This window comes from Bos indicus x Bos taurus, chromosome X (assembly GCF_003369695.1).
Source record: "Bos indicus x Bos taurus breed Angus x Brahman F1 hybrid chromosome X, Bos_hybrid_MaternalHap_v2.0, whole genome shotgun sequence".
Taxonomy (NCBI): Eukaryota; Metazoa; Chordata; class Mammalia; order Artiodactyla; family Bovidae; genus Bos; species Bos indicus x Bos taurus.
In genome coordinates this window covers 11,659,987-11,681,927 of record NC_040105.1, presented here as the reverse complement: position 1 = coordinate 11,681,927, position 21,941 = coordinate 11,659,987, and the positions used below count along the sequence as shown (strand labels likewise).

The 21,941-nt window shown below is 44.9% G+C and overlaps 1 protein-coding gene across 1 annotated transcript; it reads left to right on the top strand.

Moving 5' to 3' along the window:
• The first annotated feature begins 1,598 nt into the window (after nt 1-1,598).
• On the top strand, nt 1,599-19,058 carry GEMIN8 (gem nuclear organelle associated protein 8). Its single transcript, XM_027534270.1, has 4 exons — nt 1,599-1,745; nt 8,460-8,505; nt 9,396-9,828; nt 18,503-19,058. The coding sequence occupies exons 2-4, from the start codon at nt 8,494-8,496 to the stop codon at nt 18,760-18,762; spliced, it is 705 nt and encodes a 234-aa protein (XP_027390071.1). The 5' UTR covers nt 1,599-1,745; nt 8,460-8,493; the 3' UTR covers nt 18,763-19,058.
• Nucleotides 19,059-21,941: the final 2,883 nt, after the last annotated feature.

The window sequence follows — 21,941 nt, the reverse complement described above, 5'->3', positions numbered from 1 at the left end:
CCTGGTACCTTCCCTTCTCTCTTTCCTTCCTCTCCTGATGTGGTTTCTTCCCTCCGGTAGAGATTCCTCCAGGACCCAATTGATTTATCAGACTCAATCCATACCTGGCTTTTCCCAGGAGACACCACATCCCTACTCTCCCCCCACCCTTCTATCCTTAGATATCTTAATTCCTCCCACATCCACCTTCTGGAGGACAAATCTTGTCTAAAATAACCACCCTCAATATAAACACACTTTCTGGCCCTTACCCAGCTAGATTTTCTGCACAGAACTTACCATTGTGTACAATGATGTTATTTATTGTCTGTGCTCTACTCAACAGAGTGTTCAAAATTTGAGGTAAAAAACTGTCTTGTTTACCACCATATATCCAGTAAATGGATTAACACTGTCCCATAGACATATGTAATATGCAATATGCATGCAATATGTCTTGCATGCCCCATATAGAATGCTGAATATTCTGGTAGCCACATTAATAGAGTAAAAAGATAAAGGTGAAATTAAATTTATTCTTATTTAACCTAAATGGTCCTTCCCTAACATGTTGTCACTATTTCAAAGTGAGATATCTTCCATTCTTTTTCTCAAACGAATTCTGCAATAGCTACTGTGTAATTTACCCTTAAAGCCCACCTCAATACAGACTACATCTCAAGCTCTCAACAGCCACACAGGGTAAATGGCTGCGGTGGACTGTGCAGATATGGAATAATACCTGACCACAGTGGGCATCCATACAGATTTGTTACTTTTCTTCCACAGTATTTGATTCTTCTAGAGTATAAGAATAACATGAAAAAAAAAAAAGAATAACATGGTAATAACGTTCACACCATTGATAAAGCCTAATTGAACTAGCCATCTACTCTTATTAGGAATTTGTTTCCGATCTCCGGTTTTTGAAATAATTCTGCAGTGAGCATCCGGTTTATGTGTGTTTTTCTTTAGGATAAATTCTCAGAAGTGAACATTCTAGTACAAAAATATGCCCCCTCTCTGCTCTTGCTGCATTTTGCCAAATTACCCCGGGAAGGTATGCCACTTAGATTTCCAGTGATTTATGCTTGTTTATTATTGATCCTTTGCGACCCTAACAGCAGAGATATTGCTAATTATTGTGATGATAAAAATGCTAATTAATAGGCACTAATTTTTGTCTGTTATATACCAGGCACTGTGCACTGGTATTAGTCACTTTTTCGGGACAAGAACCTGAGGCTTAGGGAGGCTAGAATCGGACTCAAACGCATCTCTGTATGACTATTTCAAAGTCGGGATGTTTCTTCCTGGGCCACAACCACGCTCCGTTTAAAAAAAAAGGAAAAGGCTAACTAAACACAAGAGAACGAAGCTGAGAACGTTGAGAGAAGAGCGAAGAGTTAAACGCCAAGAAACTGTTGTGGACACGAGACCCGCGCAGAGACGAGTACACCCCGCCCACTACCCGATCCCACCCGAGTGCCGCGATCCGGTCACTATAACGGCCGTCCCCACGCTCCGCCTCAAGAGGAGGAGCCCCATTCCGCGCCACGCCCCTTGCGTGGTGCGGAACGTGGCGCTGATTTGACGTCACCGCGGGGAGGGCGGGAGTTCCGGCGCGTCGCAGCCACGTGATCCGCGCCGGAAACCTTCTTCTAGTCAGCCCCGTAACGGTCGCCCACTAGTTTCAGCCAGTTTCCAAGCGGAAATAGGTCTCAGCTCGCCCACCGCCCAGGATTCGCAAGCTACGAGCCTTTGAGGTGACGCGTCCCCTCTGGGGACGGTTGGGTTTCATTTGGGGAGTGAAGGAAGAGTCCCGTGAGCTTGACTTCCTCAGAGGCCAGGAGAGCTTAGAGCTTGGCTATCACATTGTCGTATTTATCACCATCCCGCGGCAAAAGATGGGCCAGAGGCCCATGAGACCCCCTAAATCACTGGTGGTGAATTGTGAGAGGGGACGGGTTCCAGAGCCTCTCAGCTCTGCTGTGCATCAGAATCACTGGGTGGCTTTAAAATGCCCGGGCCTCCATCCCAGACCAGTTAAGTTCAAATCTCTCGAAGTGGGGCCCAGGTATTGGTTATTTTTATGAAAGCGCCCCCATGCGATTCTGATGTGCCAGGTAACACTTTAAGCTAGGTCTGAAAGGTGAACTCGCTTTGCCCACCCAGCCCAGTATTGGAACAGAAGATAGCCCAGGTCAGCCTCGTTCTTAGAAGGATGTCTAGGATATTGGCCCGTCTACCCAAAAATTGGGATTTTCTCTTTTCCCTCGCATGTTGACCTCTATGGGAGATCTGAGGCTTTGATGGAAGTTATCTGGAGAATATTTGGCACCTACAGCCTTCTCTGCTCCTTACCTGAGGAGGTGGGGAAGGTCTTTTCCCTCTTTTCTTCCTCAGTAATTAAGTGAAGTCAAACCAGTTGCCAACGAAGTACCTTTTAGCTCCGAAATCTTGAGAGTTCCTTAGTATAGACCAGATGGTTCTGAACAATTTTTTTTTTTTCCAGGAATTTTTTTTAAGTTGTTTCACAAGCTAGGTTCTGTATTCAGCTGTTTTTCACTTTAAGTCAGAACATTACTTGAAAGTCTAGAGTGAAGATTAATAACACAAATCACATTTCTGGCATTACTTTGAGAGTTCCCAGGCTCCTGTGTGGTGTGTCTGGCTGACCCGACTCGTGGTGCCACCTCCGGTCTCTGGGCAACCCGAGGGCGGCGGGGAGAGGCGCCGTGGGTCTTCTACCCTGTGCGCTTCCCCGCTGCGGGCACCCGGTGAAGGCTGTAACCTTTACAAGTACAGTTTATACTAATATAGTTTATAGGAGTAACAGTCCCTTTGGGATGGCATTGTGAACAAAAATATATTTTCAAAGACCGTTAGCTAGTAACTCTGGATTGGCATAACTGAAGGCAAGTTCACAGTAAGGCATACAGAACTCTGATTATTCGTTGCTGTGCTAGGCAAGTATATAAACTAAAGCTCCAGAGAGAATTTTCATTCTAAAAGTGTTTTATAGATGGCAAAGGATTATTTTGTTTTTTAGGGTGCAACATTTAAGGATAGGGTGAGATGAGAAGGATAGGGAGAAAATTGAACAAATAAGCATAGAGTAGAGGTTGGAGAATTCACAAAATAGATGCTGAACTCTTGGAACTTCATTCCAAGTAACTATTTCCAAGTGACTGGTTCCAAATAACTAGTCATGGTTAGACCTTTTTGGTTAATTTTCCATTGCCTGTTGTGTTCATGAGTCAGGAGTTAGTTTTGTTTGGGGGTGTCCTCGTATTTCACACAGGGAATTGGTGAGTTAGTGACATGGGGATTGGTGAACTTGGGAATAAATACATTCACAAATCCCTCACCCTAGCTGACGAAACAGTGCCATTCAGTGGGTGCAGTATGATTTGTATAAAACAGAAGAATTGTTAACTATCCTTTCAGCCTTTCTGCTCTCCCACCTGTGCCTTCTTTGTGATATAGCTTCTTTTAGCAACAACCAGAAGAGTAAACTGGGGTTTGGAATGGAGGGAATGAAAAGGAAATCAAACTCAGGTTTAGGGCTCCTTCACCCATCAGTTTGAACTGTTAGAGGCAGAGAGGGGCAGGCCTTCTGAACCCCAGCTCATGGGCTTGTAGGAGGCCTGTTCCTGGCAGAAATGGAGCTTGGCCTGCTGAGGGTGGGAAAAGGCCGTTCAGACTTGAGCCATCTCTGATGTCCAAATCACTGAGCAGGGACCATGCCAAGCCGCAGGAGGGAGCCTCTGAGGGCAGCAAGCCAGATGAATTTGCCAGCCTCAGATTGTAGCTAGGGGTGACAAGAAGAAGCTCTGCTCCCTAAAAACCTCCTTTTCTCATTTATATTAGTTGAGGACGTTGCTACCAGCATGTGTGTTATTGGGAGACATCTTTGATAGGGTTATTACCTCATATCCAGAGAGTCCGTAGAATCTCATGTGACTGTCTGTAATTCACATTTCTGTACCATGCAGTCATTCATTTTGAGGAGTCTCCAGCAGACCCGGTTTTTTCAACCTTGAAACAGTGTATACTGAAGGCCTAATTAGATCCCCCAAATTCTATGGTTGCCTCAAGAACCAAATTACTGAGAGCCTTATAGGAAACCTGCATAACTTATTTAATGACCAACACTAAATGTGTTTCTTTGCAAAACTCACAAAGTAGAGGAGTCTTCATGTATTCAATCTTCAGAATTCTAGTGGGAAAGCAGGATAGAGAGGAAAATCCAGTTATAGAATATCCATTATCGTTTCAAAGGGAATTTGTGTTTCATCTATCTGGTTGCTATGAGGTGTCCTAGACCCTATATTTATAAGAATCTAAATAGGCAGTTAAAAGATTGTATACAGTGTGACTACCTCTCAACAAAGCCACATTGCTTATAGGTGGAAATTTTCAACTGCTTGGTGGAAATTTTCAAGGACTCAATGGAAATAGTCACGTTTTATTCATCGAAAACCACAAAGCTCTTGTCTGTTGTTGTTCATGTATAGTTAGGCATTTTTAAATACATCTCTCAGGATAAGCCGAGTCATTGAAGAATGAGTGCATTTTTTAAGAAGGGCTATATGGGAAAATGTATCATTCAAGACTCAGAGGCACTGTCTTTCGCCTGTGGGCCTCGGCAGTGTTTCGTGAATGACCTCAGTGCTGTTTTTTTCCTTCCTCTTCTGTTGGCTGAGGACAGACAATGAATTGGGTCTCTGTGCTCGCCTGGGCTCAGCTGGGCAGTGACTATTGTGCCATTGTCCTCCCTGGGGAGGGCTGCCCAGTTGGTAGGGCTGTGGGTCCCAGCCTCCCCTGACATCAACCCTCTCTCTTCTATCAGCTCCACCTCCCACTAGGAGAAGAGTGGCCACGAAGCCAGGCGCCATAAAAGAGTACGAGACACTCCTGGGAAGGTGGGGAAGGGAAGATCGAATTAAAGACCACTGAAAGGGCATCTCCCATCTGCTGTTCCCATAAGCTTTCTTTTCTTTGAGATGGTAGTAATGTGTGAAAGTACTGTGGTAGTGTCAAGAATTCTTTTAATGTTGGCTTTTCAGAAGCCCCAGCAGTTTTATTAGGTCCTTAAGCTCTCTGTGTGGAAAGAGTACCCAGTTTAAAAAAGTTAACAGGGCCCATTCCTCAGGGAGGTTCTCACCTTCCTTTGGGTGCTGACAGATGCGGTTAGCTGGGGAGGATATGGGTTCCTTCTTCCAAGGAATAGACACTCGGAACTCTCTCCTGCTTCCTGTCCCTTGTTGAGTTCTTGCAAGGCCTGGGCAGCTTGTAGGATCTCCAGCAGAAATCAGGGCACTGCATGTGCTTTCTAAGCCCTGTTGATTGATCCTCTTTTCCAGGAGTTAGAATTTTGTTTTGTTTTGTTCTTAATTAAGTCTTTAAGGTCTGTGTAGCTTTAAGAAATAGTCCGATTTGCTTATTTAGTCACAGACAGGATTCCTTTGTCCCCAGTATTAGGAACTGGTCACCATGATTTCTATTGGTCATAATCAGTTTTCTTGTTTGCACTGGTCGTATTCTGAGCCTGGTAACTTCTGAGCTGTGTGAGAATCTCAGTTCTTCCACTGAGTGCAAAGCGAGGAATAGGTGGGATGCTTAGCATACTGAGGGCAGGGTCTCTACAGCATCATAATGGATTAACATTAGGGAGAGGTGGGCATGTGATGGCCCATGACTAAGAATGCTGTTTACATTGTTACTGGGTGGTCTTTTCAATTAAAAAAAAAAGAGGAAGGCTATGTAGCAGGATATGTGGCCCACAGGCCCAGAGTATTTGGCCCTTTAGAGAAAAAAATTTGCTGGTATAAAATACCAAGAGTAATACTGGAAATAGCCAGCTAACAATAATTACAAAGGTCTCTGCAAGCTACTTTCTTTGGACATGTTTTTCTATACTTTATTGTATTTGATTTGAGAGAGAATTGATTAATTTGTCATTCATTCTCAGGAACTATTTTTTCAACCTAAAGAAAACTTTTTTACTTATTATTTTTATTGAAGTATAGTTGATTTACAGTGTTGTGTTACTTTCAGGTATACAGCAAAGTGATTCAGTCATATATTCTTTTTCAGATTCATTTCCTTTATAGGTTATTACAAAATATTGAGTAGAGTTCCCTGTGCTATACAGTATGTCCATGTTGGTTATCTGTTTTATATATAGTAATGTGTATATGTTAATCCCAAACTTGTAACTTATACCCCCCTCCCATTTCCCCTTTGATAACCATAAGCTTGTGTGGGTCTCTCTCTGTTTTGTATATAAGTTAATTTGTATTTTTTTTTAAGATTCCACATATAATCAATACCCTTTTTAATTGAGTATCTATAGGATTTTAAGAACCTTAAAGATACTTAAGATGTAAAAGCATATGACACATATGTTTTGGAATATGAGGAGGGAAAATAATAAAGCCAAGGACAGAAGGAGCAGCATATTGAACGTAGAGCCTGAGGACTCTAAACATGTTGGAAGATGGCACTATAAGTGTCCCAGTGGCTAGACAATGAGGAAAGCATAATCAGTAAAATCGACAAAGTTGTCTGTATTCCATGATGGATGTAAATTCATCTTTCCTTCATGGCCTGGGTCTTAAAAGAGGCCAACCTCTTGGCAATGAATTGATAATGCTTTATTGATAGTCGGCACCCAGGGCTGAATCTGAGTGACTTCTGATCCAAGTGCAGGAACTGGCTTTCTTCATCCCAGCCCCTTGTCCTGGCTGCTTTCTTGCCAAAGTGCTAGAGTGCCTTTAGTGATTTCTGAGGCAGTGGAACATGGCAGTCCTTCTGTCAAATTATTTGTTGAATCAAATGCATACATAAGTAACCACTCCTCAAATTAGCACTCCCATCCCTTTTTAATCACAGCCATTGACATTTGAACTGCCTAGCAAACGTGATGAATTACACTCGAACCTCTTAAACAGTTGTCTACTCTGTCACATGTGCCTGACTTCTCGCTCTGCAGAGGGTAGCCTTTCATAAGCCATTTTGTGTATTTGCAGAATATTGGTACTACTGCTTCTAAAGCCAGACTGGACTTTCCCAATTATAAGTAAAAACAGGGTTGTCTGGGATCTGCAGTAGTGTTCAATCACAGTAATATTTATTACATATTGGAAGCTGTCAGATCTCCCAGTTTGAGATAATTAATATTTACATTGATCTGGTTCTAAGTACAGAGAAGGCGATGGCAACCCTCTCCAGTACCCTTGCCTGGCAAATCCCATGGATGGACGAGCCTGGTAGGCTGCAGTATGTATTTTCTAAGGTGTAGAAGTCAGGATTCAAAACTCTTAATTTCCCCAAGATGCACAGATGTCTCCTAGGCTTTTCTAATTTAATTCCTATGCTAATTGTTAATCTCTGAAACAAATTTGATTAAGAATCACATGAAGTTCACTTTAATGTCATTATGTGCTTCAGGCACTCAGAAAACTGTTCAGATTTCAGTGGTGGAGATAGAAAACCTGACAGGAGGGAATTAGCCACTTAAAGGCTACACCTTACCCTTTAGCACTCGAGTATTAATATACACTGATTTCTACTATAATTTCTCTTGTGTTTGTTTTACCTCTCTAGGTGGTTAGCTCCTTAATTGTATTGACTGTGTTTAAATGTATTTCTTCAGTAGCCTATAAAGCACATAGCAGTTAGCCACACTTTCAGATACTTGCTCATGTTTCAAGCCTTTATAGTTTCAAACTAATGTGAACATTCATTTACACTTGTATTTTCACTACATTTGTTCACTTTCCCCCAGTTTACATTTACTATGTGTGTGTGAATTTAGAACAGGTAACAAGAAGTGTGGGCTGTGTTTAAGATAAATTTACAGAAGACCATGTCAGTCCTCTTGGAAATACTCTATTTGAAAGCTGCTTATATTTAAAAAGAATGTGAATCATTCTCTTTAGTCTAAATCTTAAAAGATGTGGTCAATTTAACTTACCAGTTTTCCACATTAACCATAGCAAAACATCTGATGGAGGTTACAGAATAAGTCGAGTTTATTTCTTAAGGCTTGGAGGTTTTCAGATTCTACCCTATAATTAAGTGAAGTAGGAGAAATAGGACTCCTTCAGTATCTGATTTCCAGAGTTTCAAAACCCAAGTACCTGTTTGCTCAGCATCACATTGTTTAGGGGTTTCGTCTCATAGATGCTTAAATTCTCATGGGTTTTAGGCTATTGCTTTTGTTTAACTTTTTTCTTAGGTACCTTCTGGTACATGCTGGCACTTTGAGCATCTCTGAACCCTTGAACAGGAGGGGGAAATTTTAAGTCTGTTTTAAATAGGTTGTAAAAGGTGCAGCTGCAAATTAAACTTTACCTTGAGGTGTTTCCTGCCATATCAGTAAATCACAAGAGGTAGCTATTGGGGAAATGGCCACAAACCTCACACCACTGGACTGACCAGATGTCTGCCCTGGACTTGTTCTTTTCTAGTTTCGGGGCTCGGTTTGGACTTTCACAGTCAGAGATGGAGGCAAAGGTAAGATTTTTCGTTTTAACTCAGGAGAGGAAAAAAAAAAAGGTACATTTTCACTTTAAAAGTCTTAGTGTCTCATTGCATGATGGAGTAGAACAAAGGGATACATCAGAAAGCTATGAGTAAAGCACCATGGGATGCGTGGCTAGTCAGCTTCTGTCCCAGGCACTGAGGGCCCGCAGGTGTTTAGGGGCCAGAGAGGGAGGGACCAGAGAACATCATCCTCAGTAATCCCCATGCTTCTTGGCAGGCATTTCTAACTTGGAATTGGTCACTTCATTGCAGCAGGTTGAAAGGTCCAGGATGATAGGCAGTGGCTCCTCATTGCTCCCTGCATGTCATCTAAAAATGATTATTATTAGCCTCTGTCCCTAGTTTTATCAGGGAGAAGGAAATGGCAACCCACTCCAGTATTTTTGCCTGGAGAATCCTGTGGACAGAGGAGCCTGGTGGGCTGCTGTCCATGGGGTCATATAGAGTCGGACATGACTGAAGCGACTTAGCATGCATACATGCATTGGAGAAGGCAGTGGCAACCCACTCCAGTGTTCTTGCCTGGAGAATCCCAGGGACAGAGGAGCTGGGTGGGCTGCCGTCTCGGGTCGCACAGAGTCGGACGCGACTGAAGCAACTTAGCAGCAGCAGCAGCTAGTTTATCATGGGCTGCCACCTCAGTCATTGTTCAGTGCCTACGTCATGTGCAAGTACTTCAGAACAAGCGTGCACTCATGGGCGTGGACCTGTCTTATATCCTCTTTGGCCCCCAGGCATCCTAATGAGGAGGAGGTATTTAGTAGATAACACAGTACAAAGGTTAGTTGATTGACTGTTTGAAGGTTTCTTTTGAGGCTGAACCCATGTGGTGTCTAGCCTGCAGTCTCTGTGTTTTGCAGTCGGAATCCACACAGGCTTCCGAGTCTTGGTCCTCTCATCCAGTCTATGCAAGGTACTGGCAGCATTACCATCAAGCCATGGCGTGGATGCGCAGCCACCAGAGTGCCTATCAGAAGGCGGTGGAATCAGTCGTCACTTCCCCGTGGTACTACCCAGCCACTGATCTTGCCCAGAGCCCTGCCGCCAAGGGTGGCACAAGTCCTAAGTCCCGCTCCAAGTCTCCCTCGGCTTCCGGGGATGCCTGCCGCAGGCGTTCACGTCCCGGCAAGCCGGGACCACAACGACGCAGCACAGAAAAGCCAGCCCGGTTCGCAGAGGACAACGATAGCGAGTCCGACGACTGCGGCATAGTGTGCGACCTGAGCAACATGGTGATCACCGATGAACTGCGCCAGTACTTCGCGGAGACCGAGCAGCACCGGGAGGAGCTCCGTAAGTACAGCCCGCCCCGCCCTGGGCCTGTCTTCCTGCCCTCATGTACAAACTTCTAACCCCTTACTTGGGTCCAGGTAATAGTCAAACCGAATCCTAAGCCTGGAAAAAGCACTTGTGATGTGGTACCTCACTTACATTAGTTTTCCAGAGTTGTTTCAATATAGGACTTAAAAAAAAAAAATCCTTGTTGTAGTGGTGGTGGTGGTTTAGTGGCTGGCTCAGTCATGTCTGACTCTGCAAGCCCATGGACTGACTGTAGCCTGCCAGGCTCCTCTGTCCATGGGATTCTTCAGGCAAGAATACTGGAGTGGGTTGCCATTCTCTTCTCCAGGGGATCTTCTCCACCCAGGGATCAAACCTGCATCTCCAGTGTCTTCTGGGTCAGCAGGCAGATTCTTTACCACTGAGCCACTGGGGAAGCCCCTTTTAAATTCTAGAACAAAACTTATCCTAATAGCACCTCTATCACTGAATTTTAGGCAGTACACTGGGTGGAATATATTTGCATGCGTGTGTGTATGTATGTATTCCCTAACCTACACAACAATCCTTTAGGGCTTTAAGCCCATTTCACACATGAGGAAACTGGACTTTTCTCACGTGTGAAACCTCAGGAGGTTTCTGGACTTGTTCTATGAGACCAACTAGTAATTTGCTATTAGGATTCAAACCAAGGTCTGTCCAATCTCTGTGCTTATTCATCTAGCACAAGCTTAGGAAGGAGATTTTGTCCCTGAGATCATTCGGTTCCTAAAGTACTGTTGCCAGCTCACTGGTACACAACTGAGAGACTGCCCTGGTGCTGCAAAGCCACCAAGTCTTAAATCTCAAGCTCCCTTCAGAATGGAGACCAGTGAGAACCTAAACAGAGCAACAAAATGCCTGGTACTTACCCTCTCTTGTTTGATCCTTCATTGTGGCTGTCTTACCCTAGGGTTGGAGAATTGTGATAATGGTCTTACATCTTCAGTCAGAAAGTAGGAATTTTCTTTTTTTAATTCCTTAGTAACTTGCCACAAAAAACTAAAGTTGTTCTTTGTACTTTCCTTACTATTAAGAGTCACCAGCCCATTTGCATTTTAAGTGTCTCTAACAGACATACAAATGCTTTTCTCCCTATTACAACCAGTGTGTGTGCTTTGTTGCTCAGTTGTGTCAGACTCTCTGTGACCCCATGGACTGTAGCCTCCCAGGCACCTCTGTCCATGGGGATTCTCCAGGCAAGAATACTGGAGTGGGTTGCCGTGCCCTCCTCCAGTGGATCTTCCCAACCCAGGGATCGAACCCAGGTCTCCTGCGTTGTATGCTGATACTTTACCATCTGAACCACCAGGGAAGCCCATTACAACCAGTTCAGTTCAGTTGAGTTCAGTCGCTCAGTCGTGTCTGACTCCTTGCGACCCCATGAATCGCAGCACGCCAGGCCTCCCTGTCCATCACCATCTCCCGGAGTTCACTCAAACTCATGTCCATCGAGTCGGTGATGCCATCCAGTTACCTCATCTTCTGTCATCCCCTTTTCCTCCTGCCCCCAATCCCTCCCAGCATCAGAGTCTTTTCCAATGAGTCAACTCTTCACACGAGGTGGTCAAAGTACTGGAGTTTCAGCTTTAGCATCATTCCTTCCAAAAAACACCTAGGACTGATCTCCTTTAGAATGGACTGGTTGGATCTCCTTGCAGTCCAAGGGACTCTAAAGAGTCTTCTCCAACACCACAGTTCAAAAGCATCAATTCTTCGGTAGGCAGTCTCAATATTGTTTTTATTGCATTCTAATCATATATATTTTACTTAGAATTTTCTAGTAAACAGAGGCATAGAAACCAGGGGATGTGTGATTTCATTTACATCTTGATTGATCTGTATGTTCCTACTTACAGGTGGGTGAGCATTTATTGATGCCCCCTGAGTGCAAGGAGAGAAGGCAATGGCACCCAACTCCAATACTCTTGCCTGGAAAATCCCATGGATGGAGGAGCCTGGTGGGCTGCAGTCCATGGGGTAGCTAAGAGTCGGACACGACTGAGCGACTTCACTTTCACTTTTCACTTTCATTCACTGGAGAAGGAAATGGCAACCCACTCTGGTGTTCTTGCCTGGAGAATCCCAGGGACGGGGGAGCCTGGTGGGCTGCTGTCTATGGGGTCACACAGAGTCGGACACGACTGAAGTGACTTAGCAGCAGCAGCAGAGTGCAAGGAACTGAGCAGTGGGCTGTGTGTAAAGCCTCGTGGCCTTTAGTATCTGCCTGTGGTTCTCACTACTCATTCAGTTGTTTTACTTCCCTTCTTTTGATTAAACTGTTGGCTTCTTTTTTGCATATCAGAAAGTACATCCAAACAAGTCTTTTTAAAACTACTTTCTATTACACACAGAATACATGTCTTTCCATGATCTTCAGAAATAAATTTTACCTTTTTTCAAAATACACTGGAAATAACCATGGGTCTAATTTAAAAGTATATAAACGGATGAGGGAGGGTCGTCATTGGAGCATGTCCATTTGTGTTTGGAATGCTGTTACAAGCTTTTGGAAAAGAAAATATGAGGAAGCCAGTGCTTATTTCTCTTGTCCTTACCCAAGGCAGAAGACCATGTTCTTCCTGCCAGAAAGAGCACTTCTTTTGTGACAGAAGTTGTAATTAAGGATGGGAGCAAACCCCAGCCATAAAAGGCCATTTTGAATGACCTGCTAATTTAAAATAAACCTGAAATATCTATACCCAAGTGAGGAGTTAGAAGTTTCTGAGTGAGTGTAGGAGACAAGGGCATCTGCCCTGGAAGCATTGTCAGGTTCCTGGGAGACATGAGAGTTGTCTGGTGAGGGTGAGAATAGGCTTTGGTGTCAGAATTGAATCTTCTCACGAAAGACATGGTCTGTCTGAGAAGCAGCTGCTGGGGCCTGATGCTGCCCCTCCAAAAATAACAGGCATGGCTTCACCAGCGCCAGGTTTTCCAGCAGCTCTTTCAGTGGTGTACAGGATCAATATGTGTTCCTCGGAGCAGTCATGAATGATGGCACTCAGATGTAAGTAATTGGAATGCCCACAGTGCTTTCCAATCCATTACCTCTGCTAGAAATGCTCACGGAGGTTCGGCTACACACACAGCTGGTAGATGTTTGAATAAAGACATGAGGGACCTGCATCGTGTGAATATTTGGTTGAAGTTGTTTTGCTCTTCGAGCCACTAGAAGCTATTTATTCAATCAGGGCAAACCCAGCCCATCACATGAATCATTTAGAGAACATAGATTGTATCAGATATTACTAGCAAGGGAAAACGTAGATAAACTTGAAAGATTTAGCTTCTTCCGGATTACTCACCTGCACAAGAACTTACACATTTTACAGTTTAGTGTCATCTGAGTCTTATTTAATGTTTTCTTGGGATAAAATCCTTTAGCGTGGACAGCGTGTTCTTGTTTGTGATTACTGTTCTAGAGAATCTCAAATTTCACATATTTCCATGATAAATGTTTTTAATTAACTATGATAAAGAACTCCTCTTGTGCAGGGGTAACGGGCATGCTTTTGATGGTTCTATATCACAGTTCCTTAATGGTTATTTCTGTTATTTAAAACTTCACTGGTAATATTACTTAAGGGAAATTAGATGGTTGTGAAGTTTTAAAAGGTTGACTTGTGTTGTCAGGTATTTCTTAGGGAAAATAACTGTTAGGTTAATAAAGGCATCATTTTTAGTCATAAATAACAATGAACTGAGACTGTGAGGTCCTCATCCTAATACTTAAGAAGGAGGCCCCCTGAAACAAACACCACTGTTGTCTCACTGAGAACCAGTCTGATACTTTGGGGGTAGACGTCAGGTGCAAACAGGGACATTGTCTCAAAGAGCATAAACTGGTGTGGGAAGAGAAGACAAAAATCGAGTTTAAAAGGATACTAGAAGAGTTGTCTGGGGTGCGGGTCATGGGTAGCTTTGCAAGTGAGGGGAAGAGCCAGTGGGCTCAGCTGTCAGAGGAGTTCCACCAAGTGATTGTGGAGAAATGGAGTGTGCGCTCAGCTTTGAGGTACTGGATCTGTGTGCAGTGAGAGGGAAAGGAAAGGGGTCAGTGCATGCCTGTGCAGCACTCAAAGCACTGTTCTTACCGAAGGGCCCAGATGTGGTTCGTGTGCGTGTGATGGGCGTGTCTGCTCCACTCTTTGGTACCCACACCCGCTCCCCACCGCCTTCCCCGAGCAGGAAGGTGTAGACTCTAGGCTTCCTAGTGAGCCTTCAGTCAGTCTGCTGGAACCCCAGCCCATCCTCCCTGGAAAACCTGGAGGATATAGCGAAGTCTACGGCCCGGTGTCTAGTGAGCCATCCTGGTTTCGTCAGTGAGGTTCAAGTGTAGGAGCATGCTGGTGGAGCACAGTTCCACCGTGTGTGTGTCTCATCTAGTCCAGATGTTCAGATGGGCATCAACAAGTTTGTGAGAGGACATGTGTGAATGGCCCTAGAAAAATGGAAGGGAGGGCTGGAAATGCACTTTCATTCTAAAAGTAAGCTGCCCGGCTAGCTCAGTTGGTAGAGCATGAGACTCTTATTCTAAAAGTAAACATGGAGATTGCCCATGGACTTGGGGACTGCATTTGTCATGGAGTCAGGGATGCAGGCTGAGGAGGGGAGAAGACCCATCAGAAACGGCTCCAGCTCTTGGCAAGCACCTGTGTTCTGGGTGTGTTGCTGATGAGCCAGAAACAAGGCATTAGTGATATAAATCAAGTCTGTGCTTTCGCTCAGTTCTGCTGAGGTCATTAATCCTGGCAACACAGCAAAGAATATAACCAGACATGCTAATCCTAGAAAAATGGGGGGAAATCACATTCTTTAACACTCTTTGTCTTAATGCTTTGTCCTCCAAAATGTTCTGCCTTTGGGCTAATTATCTGTGGAATACTGAATAAATGTTTTCCTGCTATGTCAGGGTCTCTGAAGTCCAAGTCACTTCCCATGATAGTTTTTTTTTTCCTTTATAGACTTGAAGTCTACATTTGTAGCATCATGTGAATGTGTAGATTGAGGTGAAAATATCAAGGTTATATAGCCTGAACCCAGATGGAGTCGAGTAGAGTTTCTCCCTGATGGTCTAATGCTGTGTTTCCTATTTTAGCTCTATGTGCATGTTAACCCTGGAATTAGTTTCCTAGTACTGTTGTAACAAATTACACAAACTGTGTGATTTAAAACTACAGAAGTTTCTTCTCTCACAGTTCTGGAGGCCAGAAGGACAAAGTTAAGGTGTCACCAGCGCCACACCTCGAAAGGAGCTACGGCCTGCCTCCTCCAGCTCCTGGCAGCTCCTGGCTTTCAGTGGCTTGTGGCAACAAGGGCGCTGTCTCTGCTGCCATTTTCCCGTGGTTTCCCCCGTGTCTGTATATGCCCTGTTCTGTCTCACAGAAGGATACTCTCATTGGATTTGAGATCCACCCTAATCCAGAATCATCTCAATCTGTAGTTACATCCCCAAATTCCCTGAGCTTCTGAGGTTTTGGGTAGCTGGAAATTTGTAGGCGGTTTACCCCACTACAACCCTGTGTTAAAGGTGGAATCAACAAAGATACTCCGATTTGTTTTAAAGCAAGTTGCCTTGGGCAAATGTCCTGTACGAAAAAAGTGCTTAGTAACACTGAGTCCCACAACTGTTTTCAGGAAAAATGACTGATGTCTGCATGACAAGGGCCAGTTATATCTGAAGTGTGATGTTTAGCTCCTCTGCTTGTCAGCCATCTGGTTGGCTGAGCCCTCACCTTGTTTTGACAGAAAGAAAAATGGCCAGTGATTGACATTCCTTTCCTTCACTGGGATGGAGGAAGCAATAAATAGAACCCAAAATAAGTGGATGCCCTCAAATGAGTATTGATCCTGAGGTTTGCTTGGATCCCTGGGTCAGTGTGCCCTAAAGTACTTTCATGCGTCACCTGTAGCCTCCAGTCCAGCCAGTCTGAATGTGCTTGGTTTGAAGCTGACCAGGTTTCACGTCTGTATTAAGAGTCTAATGTTAGAACTTGGGTGTGTGTATGTAAGTAAAGGTAAAGCAACTCAAATGTGAGGGAACAAAATCAGACTACAACTCAGTAGTGCCTCTCCCCAGGGAGATTCAGAGGCCCTCCGGGAGAGGCTCTGCCCAGTGCCTTTTGAGAGGTGAGCATCTGTTTCTCTATCACTGGGTTGTCATTTTTCTCCAACAGCATCTGGAAGGGACAGTTGTTTACAAAGAATAATGTATGGCCTTTGCCCGAGCTTTCTGTTGACAACCACTTCTGACCACCTGCTTTGGGTCAGGCATTGCAGCCTCCCCAGGGCTGGGGAGATGGGGTGAGTAAAGGCCACAGTGCCCTCCCCGGGGTGGACTCCCACAGGTAGGCCGCTGGTGCCTAGGGCCCTGCTTCCTGTCTCTCTGATCTATGTTGGAGGGCAACTACCCGCTATGCAGGCTTCCTAAGTGACACTGGTGGTAAAGAATCCGCCTCCCAGTGCAGGAGACATAAGAGACGTGGGTTTGATCCCTGGGTCAGGAAGATCTCCCAGAGAAAGAAATGGCAACCCACTCCAGTGTTCTTGCCTGGAGAATCCCATGGACAGAGGAGCCTGGTGGGTTACAGTCCCTAGGATCACAAAGAATCAGACACAAGTGAAGCGACTTAGCACGCACAATGTCCATGAGAGTCTTTGTCAGAAGGGCAGCAGAAAGAAGCATCATGATAATAGTCATGGTAAGTTACAAGGAAAACAAAGATGCAGAAGTAAAAAGGTTAAATTCACATATTCTTACGGCAGAGAGCAACACTAAAGACAGAGAAGGTTCCAGTGTTTTTTAAAACTTGTAAACTCAGAGACTGATTTCAACAGGAAGTTCAACATCTGTTGCGTCACTAAACCTGTCAGTGGGAATTATGGTAGTCTTAGGACAGGCTTGAGAGTGAAAGGCCCACAGTCTGGGAACCACTGCCCTCCACGTGCACAGGCTCTGTGGGACCGTGTGAAACTGTTTCCTCAGGGCCTGAGGACTATCAACATGTCCTAGGCTGTCACAGGCAGCAGGGGGGCTCTACTATCCCTGGTTTGGGTGGAGATGCCAAGCCTTCAGAAGAGAAGTCCCTGGCCGTGGCGGTGGAGGTGAGGGGGCGGTTAGAATTGAAACACCCGTATACCCATATGAGAATTGAACATCTTAAATCCTGAAGTTTCAGATTTGCCAGAAAGACCAGAAATGAGAAACAAATGCTTGTTGACCTCCCATTCATTTGCATGTCAGGCCAATATTTTGGTTTAGTTCTGCCTTTTACACTAGGTCAATTCTGTCTTTTCTGTGGATAAGGTAACAGTTATATTGTATTTCTTTTGCTTGACAGTCATTTGGATTATCCACATACTACCTCCTTATATAAAAAGAAGCTGCAGGTACGCTAAGACAGAAATGGCCACATGCATTTTTAATGTTTCCAAGCTTATAAAACTCCTCTCCAGCTCCACGATGTGATTTATAAGTGAATGAGATTTGTGAGTGTCTGTACCTAGCCACATCAATAGCATAGGCACATAAATATCTCACAGTTCACTTGTGCTCACTCTTGTGTTCCCTTCCATACTGAGCTTTCATTCTACTTTCTTTTTTTTAACCAAGGAAAAAATGATTTATATCATTGTTTTATTCCCTACAACCATCTTCAGTCCTTACTAAGTAGCATTTCTCTTGGTAGCAGCAGTGGCTACAAAGGTGTGCATTCTCTGTTCTTGACAGTCACTTAGAAAAATCTGTAAGTTGGCTAAAATTTGACCTCAGGTTTTGTTGACATTTTTATGTTGTTTCTAGTTTACATAAGAATAAAAGTTATGCTACTAGGACTTATTACCGTAAAAACTGAGAGGGGAGGATAACCTGAGTAAATACGTGTTGCTTTACAAGAATCCATTTAGATGAGATGAGAGCATATAACCCACTATCATGAAGTTGAGCCTAAGCTGGCCTGGAGCGAAGGAAAAGCCCCATCCATCCAGAAGGAAGGTGGCCTGTGGGCTGCTGCAGGCAGCACAGAGGCCTTCCTGCCATCTGCAGAAGCATGCTTTCTCGGGCCTTTCCTACCTTTGGCCAGCCTTGAAACCCGTTCACCTTTCCTCACGTGTGATTTGTGTTGAGGAGGTGTGTGGGGATCGTTTCTCATCCTCAAGTTCTCTAGCTGCTAGCACTCACCCTTTTCCAGATGACCTCAAACCCATAGCTCTTCCACAGAGGTGATTGTTTTTCCCCTGCCAGCTCACTTGTGGTGGGAATTACTACTACTGCAGCCCTGGACTTGGCAGGAAGTGTTTCCTTTCCCAGCTGGCCAGGTCCAGTGTTTGAACCCATGGGAGTACCACTGGCTATGCCTTATGGGGCAGCTTGTGGGCAGCCATGTGGACCCAGAGAAACCTGAGGGGCTGCATTTTTCTCCTCTGTTTTTCAGGCCCATTGCTGAACGTGGATAGTTTGGGGGTGCTGAGTGAGTGAGAGATGCTCTTCCTAAAGGAGATAGTGATCACTGCACATGGGTTACGCCTTAGAGTCTGAGAAGCTCCCAGCCAGCGGGTTAGGGCCAAGTGCCCTGACAGTTAAAAGGGGAAGGCAGAGGGAAGTGAGGGCCAGCTGAGACGACCTGGCTCACAGAGCATGTTGCTTGCTTCCCAGGGCGGCAGCATCAGCTGGATGCAGCACGCCTGAAAGACTACGTGAATGCTGACCACGGCCTGTACTGCGACAAGCGCGGCCGCTCCACACTGCCCCCAACCGAGCGGCCTGGAGAGCGGCGCCAGGCTGAGATGAAGCGCCTGTACGGGGCCAGCGCCGCCAAGATCCAGGCTATGGAGACAGCCATGCAGCTCAGCTTTGACAAGCACTGCGACCGCAAGCAGCCCAAGTACTGGCCCGTCATCCCGCTCAAGTTCTGAGCCCCGCCCCGGGGGTCCCCCTGCCTGCCTCTGCCTCTGGTTGCCTTTCACGGTCACCCTCTCCCCCTCTCCCATGGCTCTTCTCAGGGAAAGGGGGCTCAATGCCGACAACTTAGCATGTTCACCCAAGTCCCCTGGGGGTAGTGATAAGGCCAGCCACCTGGAAGTGGGCAGAACACGTCCTATTGTAAGAGAGGTTTTCTTTCAATATAAAACAATAATTTCATATCCATCCTATTGGTTTTGAATGTCAATAAGAGTGACCAGTTTATTAAAGTTCTTACTTGCAGATCCTGCCTAGTCGTTATGTTTCTCTTTTCTTCTTTCTTTAACCCAGCTGAGCTAGGCAAAGGCTTTCAGGGGCTCAGATGTCCTCTCCCACCCCAAGTCCTCTAGCCCCGCTGTGAAGGATGCAAACCTGCTGGCCCAGGAGTACAGAGCTCACCAGAGTGCATGTGCTGTCAAGGGCCAGAGTTCCTAGTTCGGGCTTTCAGGCTGCATGGTCTGTGTCCCAACTCCTCATTTCTGCCCTTGCAGGAGGAAGACAGCCAGAGATAGTGAGTAAAGGCCTGGGCATCACCGCATGCCAATAAAACTTTATTGATGAAAACAGGCCAGGTTTGGCCTGTGGGTGGTAGCTTGCCAGCTCCTGCTCTAAAGGAATGAGAATCCGTGTCTGATGTCCTTCTGGTTACCTGCTTTTCTCGACAGAGCTTGAAAGTCATCCAGAATTGAGAGCCAAGGACAGTGATTCCCAAACTTGCTCACCTCTGCAGTCTCCTTGGTGGTAGCAAAGGTGTCATTGAACTCTTACTACATATAGCGAATACTGTTTTGATAAGAGAATATATTTCAGGGAACAAAAACCTAAAAATGGATGTCTCAGTCCACTTATAAAAGCCAGCTGCCTTTTAAATAAGTTATTTTGGTGCGTTGCCAGGGTGAACTGCGCTGACCTGCGAAGATTAGCACATCCATCAAAGGTTGGTGAAAAGATAGAGTATTGACATGTTTCTCCCTCGAAACACTTAGCTGCGTGTTTCAGCCCCTGCCCTGAGACAAATACATTACTTTTCCTCAGCCCCAGGTGCTTATTTTTCCAAGCTCGTGTTTTATTACTGGAGTACAGTTTGTGCTTGGGTATTGCAGACAAAAATCAGAATTAACTTCCCCTGTGGTGACACGTGACCAAAATTTCAAATCTTTAGCGGTTCTCTGTCTTTTTTTCTTTGAAACCTGTACACCTAAATAGAAAATAAATGTGACTGAGGCAGAAATACAAACTGAAGCCTCTAATTATGGCAGTTTTCTTGGCAATTTGAGAGTGAAGTGTTTATCCTCCCAAAAGACACTGCTACCTTCCCCTAGAGAAACCCCCAGGTTGGCCCCACCCTTGCTGATGAGTGCCTTTCACCTCCCAGGGCTTGGTGTTCCTCACTCCTGATGTAGGACTTCATGATACCTTGAGGACCACCTGGAGTCAGTGCCTGGAAAACACACAGCGCTGGCCACGTGGTATATACACAATCAATGCTGATGCTTATCTATTGCCTATCTTTAAAAATTGCAAGAATGCCAACAGAAGTCCTGGCTGTGGAGCTTCTTCCAGATAAGGGGACATATCTCCCTGTCGGCATTTGGAACAGATGGACTGGCTCCTGACACCTCAGCCCCACCTGTCCTTCTACCCCAATGTCCTTTGTGTGATCACTTGTTCATTCATTAACACAGCAGATGTTTAGTCCTTTCCATCCCAATTAGCTGGACCATGGTCTTTTCCCTTGGGGACATGGTGGTGGGCACTGAGGGTGGGGGGCAGTGCTGCAAGAGCTCAGGGGAGGGAGGTAAGGGCCGGGCTTCTTAACTAACCAAAGCAATGTCAACACTTGGAACTGGATCATTCTTTCTTCCAAAGAATCCATACCATGGACGCCTATTTATGAACTAAAACTGATAAACTTGGGAAATATTCACACACACCGGCTTCAGAATGAGTTTGGTTCTGGGCAGTGAGAGGATTGGAGTCCCCATCCAGGGGGTTTCTCTGTCTCTCTGATGTTTCATTTCTTTATAACAAAAGTTATTATAGAACCCAGCTTCGATGGAAGCCCCCCAAAATTCAGCAAACTTCTGACAAAATCATTTCTCTTTTAGTTCATTTCTAGGATTAACTATTACATGAAGTTTTTATCAAACTCTTATATAGGGCTTTAAGTAATTGGTGGCTCAGACGGTTAAGCATCTGTCTACAATGTGGGAGACCCAGGTTCGATCCCTGGGTCGGGAAGATCCCCTGGAGAAGGAAATGGCAATCCACTCCAGTACTATTGCCTGGAAAATCCCATGGACAGAGGAGCCTGGTAGGCTACAGTCCATGGGGTTGCAAAGAGTCAGACATGACTTGACTTTATATAGGGCTTACCAGGGGCCACGTACTCTTCTAATGGCTCTACAAATACTGAATTTCTTGAGCAAGCAACCTATGACAAACCTGTGAAGTAGCTATTACAGGCACACAACCTGTTTTCCAAAACTCTTCAATCAGATGTGTTTCAGAATTCAGACATTGTGGTACTTTTGAAAAGTCAAATAGCATATTATGGAACTGGTCTCATTGGGCTGGGGCAGCAGCCTGTCATCAAACTCAGTTGTTGCAGTAAAATGGAAGAATATTCTAAGCGGAATAACACCATAAATATTCCCAGTTCCATTCACCTCAGGTTTTGTCCTCATATCCTTATAGTCAAGTCAGGTTTGGCTGCCAAACAAATTATTTGAAAACAACAAAATATGACTTCCAGTTTCCAGAGCTTCAGAGGTTTCAGAAAAGTGGTGAAATATTATTTCCATTTTGCATATGAGGAAACCGAAGCACAGAAAATTAACCAGCTTAAGTTCATTCTCAGTTGGGGAAGAGAGGGTCAAACCTAAGTATTCTGACTCCTGAACTCCCTACTTTTAGGTGTTTTGCCCTGCTGAGTTCAGCCTTGACAGCCGTATTCACAACCTGTGTAAAGCACAGTGTATCCAGAGCATGGTGAAGAATCTGGAGCTGATTACAATGCTCAGCAAGATTCCAGTATGTTCCATGCTGGAGCACAGGGTTAGACTCTAGTCCTGCTGGAGAATGTGTGACTCTGGATAATGCACTTGTTCTTTATCTGAATTTTAGAATTGAG